Source organism: Aquarana catesbeiana, linkage group LG03 (genome assembly GCF_042186555.1).
Source record: "Aquarana catesbeiana isolate 2022-GZ linkage group LG03, ASM4218655v1, whole genome shotgun sequence".
NCBI classification, from domain to species: Eukaryota; Metazoa; Chordata; class Amphibia; order Anura; family Ranidae; genus Aquarana; species Aquarana catesbeiana.
In genome coordinates this window covers 679,710,637-679,724,539 of record NC_133326.1, presented here as the reverse complement: position 1 = coordinate 679,724,539, position 13,903 = coordinate 679,710,637, and the positions used below count along the sequence as shown (strand labels likewise).

General features: G+C 43.9%; 1 protein-coding gene across 1 annotated transcript in view; it reads right to left on the bottom strand.

Moving 5' to 3' along the window:
* Nucleotides 1-2,104: 2,104 nt before the first annotated feature.
* LOC141134106 (uncharacterized) overlaps nucleotides 2,105-13,903 on the bottom strand; it is a 148,912-nt gene continuing 137,113 nt past the window's right edge. The window contains exon 5 of the mRNA XM_073623691.1: nucleotides 2,105-2,133. Within this exon, the coding sequence (XP_073479792.1) occupies nucleotides 2,105-2,133 (29 nt within the window). The remainder of the gene's footprint in view (nucleotides 2,134-13,903) is intronic.

Genomic DNA, 13,903 nt, shown 5'->3' with positions numbered 1-13,903 from the left:
ACAGTGTACCGATCGGTCTGATGACGCCGGTTTGTTTACATGTGATCGCTCCGTCATTTGACGGAGCGATCACATGGTAAACGGCCGCGATCAGCGGCCATTTACCGGGATCTGTGATGCGCCGGGTCCTCTGGACCCGGCGGTCACGGATGCTTTCGAGTGCGCGCCCTAGGGGGCGCGCGAGAGCAGAATTCTGGGAGGACGTCCCTGGACGTCCTCCCAGAGTTAAACAACCGCCCTGTAGCCGTCATTTGGCTATGGGCCGGTTGTTAAGCGGTTAATTACGGCCTCAGGCCCAACTGAGCCAGCATAGATCCAAGAATTTCGCCTTAAAAAGTTGTGGAGAACACAGCAAGCCAAGATGATGTGATTGAGTTTATATTCCGCCATGTGTATCGGTGTAAGAAATAGGCGTAACCGGCTGGCCATAATTCCAAACGTGTTCTCCACCACTCTTCTGGCTCTGGCCAGCCGGTAATTAAAAACCCTCTGGTCCGGGTGAGGGTCCTCATAGGGAATGGGCACATAAGATGGTCCCCCAGCACAAACGCTTCATCTGCAACGAAGACGAATTGGAGTCCTTTGTCTTCTGGAGGTGGCATTGTCTTCTGGAGGTGGCAAGCCCAAGTTGCAATTCTGGAGATGCCTGTAGAACTCCGTGTGGGCGATGACTCCACCATCTGACATCTGGCGATTCTTCCCCACGTCCACATACGAGAACTCGTAAGTAGCCGACACCACCGCCAACATCACAATACTATTGAACCCCTTGTAGTTGTTATAGTATGACCGCAAGTTGGGTGGTGGGACTATGTGGACGTGTTTCCCATCAATTGCCCCTACGCAGTTAGGAAAGTCCCACCGCTGGGCAAAGTGGGAGGCCACAGTCTGCCATTCTTGTGGCGTGGAAAGAAACCGTGGAGTCAAACAAGAACCAAAAATTATTAATTTTGCACATTGAAACATTGAAAGCAGATTAGACACAAACATTCTTGGCCAACATCAGTATAACATTTATTTTAGGGAGTATTTAGAGACAAAGGTATAAGGTCCACCTATCAGATCCCCCCCCCTCTCATGGGCCATTTAAAAAATTTTAGGGGGGGAGATGTTTTGGATGCCTAAATGCCTAAATAATGTTTGTTACTTTGGCCTGCCCCTCCTTACTTTACACTATTGGCAACCCACTGGACAGATAAGAAGTGCCATAATACAAAGATATAAATACACACTGTACTTTAACACCCGTTAAGTCTCTTGAAAACACTGTTTCCCTGAGTTTACACTCACTTGTACTCCTGAGCAACCGTCCATGCTTGCCACAGAGGGTCCTCTCCCAGTCTTCCTTTCCGTCAGTAATAGCAGCTTCCTCCTGTCAATAATAGCAGCCTTCTCCTGATGTCTCCTCCATCTCTCCTCTCCACATGGCACGTTCCCCTCCCGAGCTGCACTAGCCCCTACATGCTGTCTTCTTCTTCTCCAAAATCTAGAACCAGAACCTCCCAGAAGCATGTGACCTTTGCTTTATAGTAGTCCCGCCTCTGCCCAAGCAAAACAATGATTGGTTCAGAGGGGTCTCCAAAACTACCTGCCACTCTTCTCCTTCAGTCCACTCACTTTCCAGAACATGTCAGGGAAAGTGATGGAGATCTTACAGAATAGAGTGTAGGTGGCCAAACCTTCCTCTACTCTAACAAACCTCCCAACACCCACCAGCTTACACCAACAGGGTAAAACACTGGCAATTTTGCCTAACATTAATCCTAACTGCCTACTTTAACACACACCTAAGTAGGTGTGCGTTACATACACCCCCTCCTGAAATCACAACTGTCCCCAGTTGTGGAAAAAAAAAGGAATCCACAGACCAAGAGACAGTCCTACCTACCTAACATGAGGCATCCCATGTTTCCCTACCTTGCGGTGATGTGTATGTGTGACATAAAAGGAATAAACATGAATATCTTCACAAAAATCATAATTACAATACTGTACAATTTACTAACTATGAGTCCCTATGACTACAGTCAATACAAAAAGGATCAATACACCACTCCTGAAGGAGAAATGTTTTAATTGCTTCAGGTTTTCATCTGTAATATTTTCAGACAGCCGTCTTTTCCCAGAAGATACCTGCAGAAGAAAAGAAACATAGGCACACATCCTATTCTATATTCTACCTTCACATTCACAATTTTTGTTGACATGGGTAACACTACCAGGACTACCATCCCCTCAAAAGGAGTCTGGGAACTCCTGCAGGACAGAGCCTGAGTAGACACGCCAGGTAGTTACATTCAAGTCCTTGAGCCACGTACTTTCTAAGTGACTCCTCCGAAGGGGAGAGCACCCGAGCTGCACCAGCCCCTACATGCTGTCTTCTTCTTCTACAAAATTTAGAACCAGAACCTCCAAGAAGCACGTGGCCTTTGCTTTATAGTAGTCCCGCCTCTGCCCAAGCAAAACAATGATTGGTTCAGAGGGGTCTCCAAAACTACCTGCCACTCTTCTCCTTCAGTCCACTCACTTTCCAGAACATGTCAGGTAAAGTGATGGAGATCTTACAGAATAGAGTGTAGGTGGCCACACCTTCCTCTACTCTAACAAACCTCCCAACACATTAACCCACCAGCTTACACCAACAGGGTAAAACACTGGCACTTTTGCCTAACATTAATCCTAACTGCCATCTTGAGCACACACCTAAGTAGGTGGGCGCTACATAAACATCAACGGATTTCAGTTGTGTCCCACCAGGCCGGCCCCCCCCATGGACAATGTGCCTGACTGCTGAGTTCATCTCCCCATTCCTGCACTCAGTGCACTGATGGGCACTGCGAGGCAGCACTGATGGGCTCTGATAGGCAGCACTGATGGGCACTGATAGGCAGCACTGATGGGCACTGGCACTGATAGGTGGCACTGATAGGTGGCACTGATTGGCAGAACTGATGGGCACTGATAGGTGGCACTGATTGGCAGAACTGATGGGCACTGATAGGTGCCACTGATTGGCACTAATAGGCACCACTGATTGGTAAGCACTGATGGCCACTGATTGGCAGCAATGATGGCCACTGATAGGCAGCACTGGTTGGCGGCACTGATAGGCACTGCTTTGTGGCACTGATGGGCAGCACTGATTGGCACTGATAGGTGGCACTGATTGGCACTAATAGAAAGCACTGATTGGCAGCACTGATGGGCGGCACTGATGGGCCCTGATTGGCAATGATAGGTGGCACTAATGGCACTGATAGGCTGCACCAATTGCCACTAATAGGCAGCACTGATAGGCAGCACTGATTGACAGAATTTAGTGGCACTGATTGGCAGCACTGATTGGCACTGGCAGCATTTAGTGGCACTGATTGGCAGCACTGATGGGCATTGATAGGCATCACTTATGGGCAATGATTGGCATCACTGATTGGCATTGATAGGTGGCACTGAAAGGCAGCGCTGATGGGCACTGATAGGCAGCACTGATGGACACTGATTGTCACTGACAGGTGGCACTAATTGGCAGCACTGATGGGCATAGGCATCACTTATGGGCACTGATTGGCATCACTGATTGGCACTGATAGGCAGCACTGATTGAAAGCACTGATTGGCAGCACTAATGGGCATTGATAGGTGGCATTGGTTGGCACTGATAGACAGCACTGATTGGCACTTACAGGTGGCAATAATGGGCACTGATAGGTGGCACTGGTAGGTGGCACTAATAGGCAGCGCTGATTGGCACTGATAGGCAGCAGTGATTGCCACTGACGGGCAGCACTGATTGGCACTAACAGGTGGCAGTGATTGGCACTAACAGGTGGCACTGATTGGAAGCACTGATTGGCACCGACAGGTGGCACTGATCGGCACCGACAGGTTGCACTGATTGGAAGCACTGATTGGCACTGGCAGGTGGCACTGAGTTGAAGCACTGATTGGCACCGACAGGTGGCACCGATTGGCACTGACAGGTGGCAGTGATTGGAACTGACTGGTGGAGAGAGGGAGTTTTGTTTAGAGTGTGAAACTGTCATATAATGTAACTGCATTCAGGAAGAGAGAGGAGCTGTCACAACTCAGCGGTGATGTCGGGGGTGGGACTGAACAGCTATATAAACACCAGCCAGTGATTGGGCTGCTTAAGAAAGAGGGCAGAGCCACATCCATGTAGCGGCCCGCCCAGACCCCATCCCATCGGCTGGTGTTTGTTAGCTGTTTGGTCCCGCCCATCCCAGACATCACCACTGAGTTGTGACAGCTGGTCTCTCTCTCTGCATGCAGTTACATTACATGACAGTTTCACACACTCAGCAGCTCTCGCAAGCTTCACGATCTGCAGCATGTGAGACTGTTCTCACAGGCAGTGCGGGCTGCAGACTGCATGGATGACACATTCTAGAGCAGATCTCGGAAGTCAGCATGGCAATTAGGGTATCACTGCATATTGAAGCCATTTTTCCTGTAACAAGATTTATGCTGCCATCCATTGGAGTTATACCCCTAAGGGGAAGGTTTATATGGACCTGTTCAAGGTCTATATATGAGATGAGCACATAGTTTGAATGGTGAAGGGATACAAGTTAGTGACCTATGGAGAACACCAGATTCACAGAAGAATGTTGTTTTTAAAGACTTTATTCACACTTATTTTTGTATCTTGAGCATTTATCACACAAAGTATTGTCACAAGGAGGTGTCATATATTAAAGCGGGGGTCCACCTATCTATCATTTTTTTTTTTTGGAGTTCATTCACAAACTTTTCTTCTCATGATTATCTACTCACATGTTCTGTGTAATAAGTCTGCCTGTGTCCGATTTCGTTGTAAAGAATAACTTATAAAATTCACTGAAGGCGATTTACATCTTCATTGTGGGCATTTGAAGCCCACAAGCATGTATTTCCTGGATGCGGTGACTGCTGTGCTCCCAGCATTCACCGAGATGTTGTGATGACGCTGTTGAACAATGCATGCTGGGAAGCCTGAGACTAGCACCCAGGGGGCTGTGGGAGGTCTGGGAGAGGCTAGAAACACGCCTACTCCCATGGGAGGAAAACCAGGAAGTGCTAAGAAGATTAGAAAAAAAAAAGGTAATTACGGCGATTTAAATTTTTTTACACAGCATGTCAGCATCTAGGCAAGGAAGAGAATGCATAGAGATAATGTTCAAAATTTGGGTGGAACCCCGCTTTAAGTGTGTATGGTATTCACTAACTGTTATTTATCTTGACATGTTTATATTATCACCTTAGGATATAAAATAAGTATTGAACACGTCACCATTTTCCTAGGTAAATATATTTCGAAAGGTGCTATTGACATGAAAATTTTCGCCACATGTCCGTAACAGCACATGTAATCCCATACATACAAAGAAACCAAAACAATTAAGTTCAGAAATTGAGTTATGTGTAATACAATGGAATGACACAGCTTAAAAATTTTGAACACGCTAACTGAAATTTATTGAATATTTCATACAAAATCCTTTGCTGGTAATGACAGCTTCAAGACGCCCCCTGTATGGAGAAACTAGTCGCATGCATTGCTCGGGTGTGATTTTGGGGCTTTCCGTGGCATCAGAGGGGGGCGGGGTCACCTGTACATGTCACTGGTAACTCCGCGGCATTTCCCGTTGCGTCAGAGGGGGGTGGGTCACCTGGGCACGTCACGGGTGGCCCCGCCCTCAGCTATTTAAGAACTGTCATGGCAGGTCTAGCATCATTTAGCGGGCTCCTCCCATAGAGGCAGATTGTGTCGTGGCTGCATCTTTCTCCCTATTGCAGGACGAGGAAGGATTACATCGCTGGAATTTTTTTTCTTTTGTAATAAAGGACTTGTCCCATGCTGTGTCTGTGTGTTTTTTTACAATTTTTGACACTTTTTTGTGAAATGGTAGAAGTACAATGTACCTGTTACCATTTCACACGGGGGGCGGGATCTGGGGGTGCCCTTGTTAAAGGGGGCTTCCAGATTCCGATAAGCCCCCCGCCTGCAGACCCCCACAACCACCGGGCAAGGGTTGTGGGGATGAGGCCCTTGTCCCCATCAACATGGGGACATCCTCCCCATGTTGAGGGCATGTGGCCTGGTATGGTTCAGGAGGAGGAGAGCTCTCTTGCCCCCCCGTATTCCTGCGGCCTGCCAGGTTGCATGCTCAGATAAGGGTCTGGTATGGATTTTGAGGGGGACCCCCATGCCATTTTTTAAAAAAAAATTGGCACGGGGTTCCCCTTAATATCCACACCAGATCTGAAGGGCCTGGTATGGAATTTGGGGGACCCCCACACATTTTTTTTTTTTTAATTTTGGTTCGGGTTCCCCTTAATATTCATACCAGACCCAAAGGGCCTGGTAATGGACTGTGGGGGAATCCCAGGCCGTTTTTATCAATGAACTTTTATGTATATTGTCGGGACTGACAATTCATTAATAGCTGGTGTCTTGCCGAGAAAGTTCCCCCAGCAGATAATGACCCCCCTGTACTGCGCAGGAGCTGTGCTTGCACAGTACGAACAACTACAGAGTCTCCGATGTTGAACAGCTGATCGTCAGCTCTACACAGTGCCTGTGCACAACATTTTGCCCTGAGTCCAGGTTCAAGCCCCACCATCCAAGTGGACATGGAGTTAGAATAAAAATATGCCGAGCCTGTACAGCTGACTCACAGGTATTCAGCTTTGGCTATTTTCAGCGGCTCGTACTGCACAAGCACTGCGCCTGCGCAGTATGGGGAAGTCCTTATCGGCTGGGGGGGAACTTTCTCGGCAGAACACCGGCACTAGCGCTAGCACTTTTAAATGACTTTTTTCTTCCTTTAGAAGTGTCATTTTGCTGTCAGACTGTTCTAAACACGGGAAACATGCGCCACTTTACAGGCATACTATAGACACCCCCCAGGTAGGAAATTTAAAGGAATATTACACTTTTATTGTTTCACTTTAAGGATTATTAAAATCACTGCTCCCAAAAAAAAGTCCCTTTTTTAAAACTTTTTTGCATTGATACATGTCCCCTGGGGCAGGACCCAGGTCCCCAAACACTTTTTATGACAATAACTTGCATATTAACCTTTAAAATGAGCACTTTTGATTATTCATGTTCGTGTCCCATAGACTTTAATGGTGTTTGCGTGTTTGTACAAATTTTTTGCCTGTTTGCATGTTCTGCTGCGAACCGAACAGGGGGGTGTTTGGCTCCTCCCTAGTTTTCATTGAGGGGTACAATTTGTCAAGCAACTCGGAGGTCCAAAGTCGCCCAACTGTGAAACAAGTAATATATATTTCAATAGAAAGGAGCTCTCATTTATACTTGAATTTACATCAGCAGAACAAATGCAGGAAGTGCTGTGTGCACATGGGCCAGAAGCAAATGTGTGGGGATGCCAAACAAATCAATGAACCCCACCCACACCAAATCTAACTACCACATCCACCCCCACATTGATTAAGCACAAGTACATATCATACCCTTATCCAGAAAATGAGCAGCACCTCTTTGCTAAAGAGGGACCTCGCCATATCCACCTAGATGGAGATCCTGACCAGCACAGGAACTTCCGGGTGATTACAATGACTTATTTCTGGGTCAGAAGGCGAAGCTGCTGCGAATATTTGATCGCAACCACAATTAGAATTTTATTATTTTTGTTTATTTGCAGATATGTAAATTTGTATTTCTACTTATGATATTTAAAGGCATTCAATAAGAAATGTGTCCCTGGGTTAGCAACAGGTGAATGACAAAAACAAAAGGCCCAATTTCAGCCCTGGTTCACACTGACAGAGGATGGAAATCATTCAGCTGAAATCACACAATTTCATTCCCGCATGTCAGTCCCAACTGCAGGGAGAATTTCAGAGACATCTGTGCAGGTTTCTGCACTGATATTAATACAAATTGCACCCCAAAGTCGCACCAATTAAAACGGTGCAATTGCCACCGATTTGACATGTCAAATCGCACCAATGTGAACTAAAGCTGACACATACAACACTGCCTATCCACCAGCTGAATTCATTACCTGCAATTCTCCACAACTACTATTTATAAAGAGTCCACCTTTATCATTTACTTGCAGGTGTGCAGAAGCCTAAGTTTACATAGGAGCGATTTGTCATGCGATTTGAGAGATCAAATTGCATGACTATTGGCAGCAATGGCACTGTTCCAATTGATGCAACACCGATTTTGTGGCACAGCACAATTTGCTAAAGTAGTTCCTGCACTACTTTTGCCTATTTCAGGTGCGACCTTAATAGACATCTGTGTATGAAGCCACACGGATGTCTATCAAGTAGCACCTGAAATCACGCTGACCTTACTACTTTGAAATTGTGCTACTTCAAGTGATGTAGCGCGATTTCAAAGTAGCATCAACGTGAACCAGGGTGAAGAGATTTGTTTTTTGGTGCACAAATACATTTTGAAATAAGATATAAGAGATATTGCACTTTCCCAAAACCACCACCCACAAAAACTAAAGAGAAAGAAAAGTAGAAGAAAAAAAAACCACCACAACAAAGCTCAATAATGTACTTTTTATTTTACCAGCAGAAAAATAAAATATGTACATTCATTTACTAGCTTCAAACAAAATTTGGACAGGATATATGGTGCTACATTTAGCAATAGGATTTTAAGGGCCCTGCTCATAGGAGCTTACAATCTAAAACTTGACAAAACCTTAGAGTGGACACAGCTTTAATTTCAGTGTATAACAGGCAACACATCACATTTTTATCTGCAAGATTATAGAAACATACTTAACAGTCATTATTCTTACAAAGCATTCCAATATAATATTTAAAAAGACATTCAAAACACCCACCACCAGCCCACAATCCACACATACATACATACATTGGTGACCATGTTCTGCTGGAAGCTGCATTTCGGTGTACACAATTAAACAACAAGATCAAAAAGAATAGAAGGTCAGCAGATGCTTCCAAACAATGTTTGCATGATCAGACAGGAACAATACACACACAACATTGACAGCATGGCCACATAAACCCACTTTTGATAGAAAAATGCACAAGAATTTCATCAAATCTCCCTAGTTGGGCATTTGTCAATAGGCACAATATCATTCCTTCTCTCCCCCCCCCCCCCCCCCCCAAATCACAGCAAAAAACTGACCTTCTCAGGCCAAACTACCCCCCCTACTGCAGGCCTTTATATAAGAGAGATTGTATTGTTAGCACACTGACACGCCCAATAGAAGTACACGCCCACCAGTATCTTTCAATCTGTCACTTCATGTATGTCTGAAGTGATTGCACCTGATGGGCAGGAACACATAATACTATTCGCAACTATGTTAGCTCTTGGATATGTGCATCAAATCTCCAACTACAGGACAAAGATCAAAGTCCATTTGCATCCACATAAACAAAGCAACAGTTTTCTAAGCATATGTACCCGTGCAGTGTAAACCCTAAAATTATAAATGTCCAAGTCCCTGAGCATGATTAGTGCTAACAAACATTAACATCAGTCCCTGGCTGCAATGAGCTTCCAATCTAAAGTCCAAAATTAACTTTCTTACATTAGAACCTATTTCGACAGGAGACAAATAATATGCCAGCATGTGTTTAGATTGTGGTGAGAAACCCACACAGGGAGAACATATATAAATTTCAATACAAGGATTAGCATGTACAAGCAATATACAATATATAGGCCTAAGTATTGGGACGCCTGCCTTTAAACGCTCATGAACTGTAATGGCATCCCAGTATTAGTATTGGGTTCAAAACTTATTTGGCCCACCCTTTTGCAGCTATAACAGCTTCAACTATTCTTGTCCACAAGGTTTAGGAGTGTGTCTATGGGAATGTTTGACCATTCTTCCAAGTGCATTTGTGAGGTCAGGCACTGATGTTGGATGAGAAGGCCTGACCTACAGTTTCCAATCTAATTCATCCCTTAGGTGTTCTGTTGTGTTGAGGTCAGGACTCTGTCCAGGCCAGTCAAGTTCCTCCACCCCAAAATCACTCATCCATGTCTTTATGGACCTTGCTTTGTGCACTGGTCCAAATGATATGATGGATGAGGGGATTATGATGTGGGGGTTGTTTTTCAGGGGTTGGGCTTGGCCTCTTAGTTCTAGTGAAGGGAACTCTTAAGGTGTCAGCATACCAAGACATTTTGGACAATTTCATGCTCCCAACTTTGTGGGAACAGTTTGGGGAAAGCCCCTTCCTGTTCCAACATGACTGCACACCAGTGCACAAAGCAAAGTCCATAGAGACATGGATGAGCGAGTTTGGTGTGGAGAAACTTGACTGGCCTGCACGGAGTCCAGGCCTCAACCCGATAGAACACCCTTTGGGCTGAATTAGAGCAGAGACTGTGAGCCAGGCCTTCTCATCCAACATCAGTGCCTGACCTCACAAATGCACTTCTGGAAGAATGGTCAAACATTCCAATAGACACACTCCTAAACCTTGTGGACAGCCTTCACAGAAGCTGTTATAGCTGCAAAGGGTGGGCCAAATCAAATTTTAACCCTACGGACTAAGACTGGACTGCCATTAAAGTTCATGTGTGTGTGTAAAGGCAGGCGTCCCAATACCTTTGGCTAAACAGTGTATCTAGAAAAGACTTGCAAGGTCGTGGAACCCTACTACTTCATTTAGACATAGTTATAGGACCTGGGAGATGAGACATCTTCTCTACATCAAGCAGCATGTTTGGGATTTGAACCCAGATGCTCAGTGATACTAAGCAGAAGTTCTAACCTCTAAGCCACAGAGCTGCCACATGTGAGCACTTCCTACACATAACTACACATAAATACACATATAAATACTGCATTTCTATGGACATACAGGTGATGGAATTACATTACTCAAGAGTTCTTCTTGATTTATTCTGAGATATTTGGTGTTTTTTTTGTGGGTGAGCGTAGAATATTACCCTCAAAATTGGGGGAATTACATTTTGATTTCTGATGTTGGAACACATATCACATTTTTTGGGCTCAAATTATGAATATTTGGAAATAATAAAAAGCACAAAAAATTGTGATTCATTTTAAATTTGCATCAGCAATGGTATTGTTTATGGATTGTAAAGACTCCTGTGTGAGTTTGGGGTAAAGATTGTTGTGAGATGGAGAGTAAAAAGTGAAGTGACAGAGAAAAATATATTTTACCAAAACATCAAAACATTCCATATTCTAGTATTCTTAAAAACAAAATATTTTAAGTAGAAGCAACAATGTTGCAAAGGAAAATTAAAAGAGAACGATACATTTCATCTCAACATTAAAAGGTGTTTTTTTGTGAAAGTTACAATTGTTCTATTAGAATCAATGGCTAAAACTTGCATTGGACTATAATAGAGCAGATTTTCACTTCCAGAAAATGCTCTCTAATTAGCTCTCATATTGGTATTTACTATCGCGCCGGGTAAAAAAAAGACGCTGGAGCTAAAATGAGAGCTATTTTCAGGTCTGAGCATGCTCAGTTGTGTTGGCGCCTAGTTGTCCAAAACGGGGAATTTTTTCACGATATTTCAGTGTAGAAATCACTTTTTCACACAGTTTAAAAGCAGATTATCTTTAAATATAGAGCATGATATAATTGCCTAAATGGTACTGAAATATGCGGTAAACATTATTTCCATGTGCAATTCTCCAGGTTTTAGCAGAGTAAGGGTTTGGGCGCTATTTGGTTTCAGGGAACTATATTAAATTCAATTTTGGGAGTATTTTCTCACCAACGCTATAGTGAATACCGTTCTAGCGCTAATTAGTGCTAAATTGCCGCGAATTAGCGTGAATTTGCGGCACTTAGCGCTAATAAGCACCGTGGTGCTATAGTAAACGACCCCCCAGTATATCCTAAGTATATCAAATGGATGTTGCATATCTATTAGAATATAGAATAAATAGAGCAAAATAATATAAAAGAAGTATTTTTTACTACCCAGATGTTAAAATAAATCTTACCCTCTTAATAAATGATGTAAAGCTATAACATGGTCCTGGTATAGTCTGTATCACAATTCAGCTTTATATAATTCAATGAAAATTATATATTTTAATTGGTGAGTGCCTAAACCATTTCCTTCTCATTGTTATATAAGTTGATTTTGCTGTGGATTTGAACAGCCATTTTTGGGTTTTAAAATCTACCGCCACCTCCAAAACCAGCACATTACATATTCTATATTAGATAGATCAAAACACTTTATTGTTGAAACAATTTCAGTGAGGCACTCAAGACAGGAGGAAGTCAACTAAACAGTTGCTGGCAGAGCTATCTTTATCAGCTACCATCCGGCGCCCAGTCCCTCTATCCATCCATGTCTGCTACCCCTGATTCCTAATGGTGGGGAGAAGATCACAGGGCACAGTATCTGAGCCTCTTACCATACTAGTGGCCACCTCCGACAGACCATCCCTTATGCCCCCACACACAGTTATTTGATGGCAGAGTTATTTTGAATATAAGAAGATAAATAGAGGGCAGCAGTGGCCTGTCCATAGGGGCGCCCCCTGTAATCTCTGTGCACCGGCCCCCAATGACCATGTGGGGCCTCGGGCACATAGAGCTCTAGGGGTCTTTTTATTTTGTGGAGCACGTGATTAGAGCCGGAGGCTTCAAAAGGGTTGGGCTTGGGGCGCTGAGGACTGTGCTCTGAGCCCACCCACTTTTGACAATAGTGAATCAACATTCACTATAGTCATCCTGCTTCTCCTCCCAACCAATCAGGACAGGAAGTGGGTCCTGAGACAGGATTTACCGGGAGGAGAAGCCGGGGAAGCCTTCCGCGACCTGGATGCGGTAAGTGTGGGGCTTGCGGGTTTGAGAGCAGGGCTGGTGAGCAGGAGGAGGGGTGGGTGTGGGGGTTTGTTTGCTACACCACCACCCCCCAAAAAATGGAGCACCAGCCACCACTGATAGAGGGGTTATTTGCAAATCCTCTCTCTTTATTGGAAAAAACTAGCCAAATGCAGTCTGTTAATGGAGGATCAGCATGGAAGGATAACCCTATCATGTCAGATACTTTTAGATTTCTTCTCAGCCACCAAGGTACTACTGTTTCTATCTGAAAGCCCCAGGGGAGCACCAACAAGGACACATGGGACCCCAGACACCACCCAAGTTCGCTGGGCCACTAACAAAGGGGGCTTCACATTTTGGTATTTTAAACAGACTTCCCAGGAACAGAACATGGAGACCCCATCACCTCAAATTAACAATTTACAGTTGTTTTTTCAGGTGTCCTGAGTCCCAGCTGCTCTCCTGATTCATTCAGTTTGGATGTTGGTGTGGTCACTTTTTTTCATATAGATGGCACACAATATTATACTCAGTACAAATAAAAAGGTTTTAATCCCAAAATAAACTGCAAGTATCAGAATTTGCTGACCTGTGAAATCCAAGAGAGACAGAAAATAAATATTAGAATGTAATAATTTAGAATTTATTATATATTTATTATTAACCACTTAAAGACCGAGCCTCTTTCTGAGATTTCTTGTTTACAAGTTAAAAACTGTTTTTTTTTGCTAGAAAATTACTTAGAACCCCCAAACATTGTATATTTTTTTTCTAACACTCTAGAGAATAAAATGGTGGTCTTTGCAATACTTTCTGTCACACCGTATTTACACAGCGGTCTTACAAGCGCACTTTTTTTTGGAAAAAATACACTTTTTTGTATTAAAAAATAAGACAACAGTAAAGTTAGCCCAATTTTTTTTTTATATTGTGAAAGATAATGTTACGCCGAGTAAATTGATACCCAACATGTCACGCTTCAAAATTGCACCTGCTCGTGGAATGGTGACAAACTTTTACCCTTAAGAATCTTCATGAGCGATGTTTAAAAAATTCTACAGGTTGCATGTTTTAACCACTTCAGCCCCGGAAG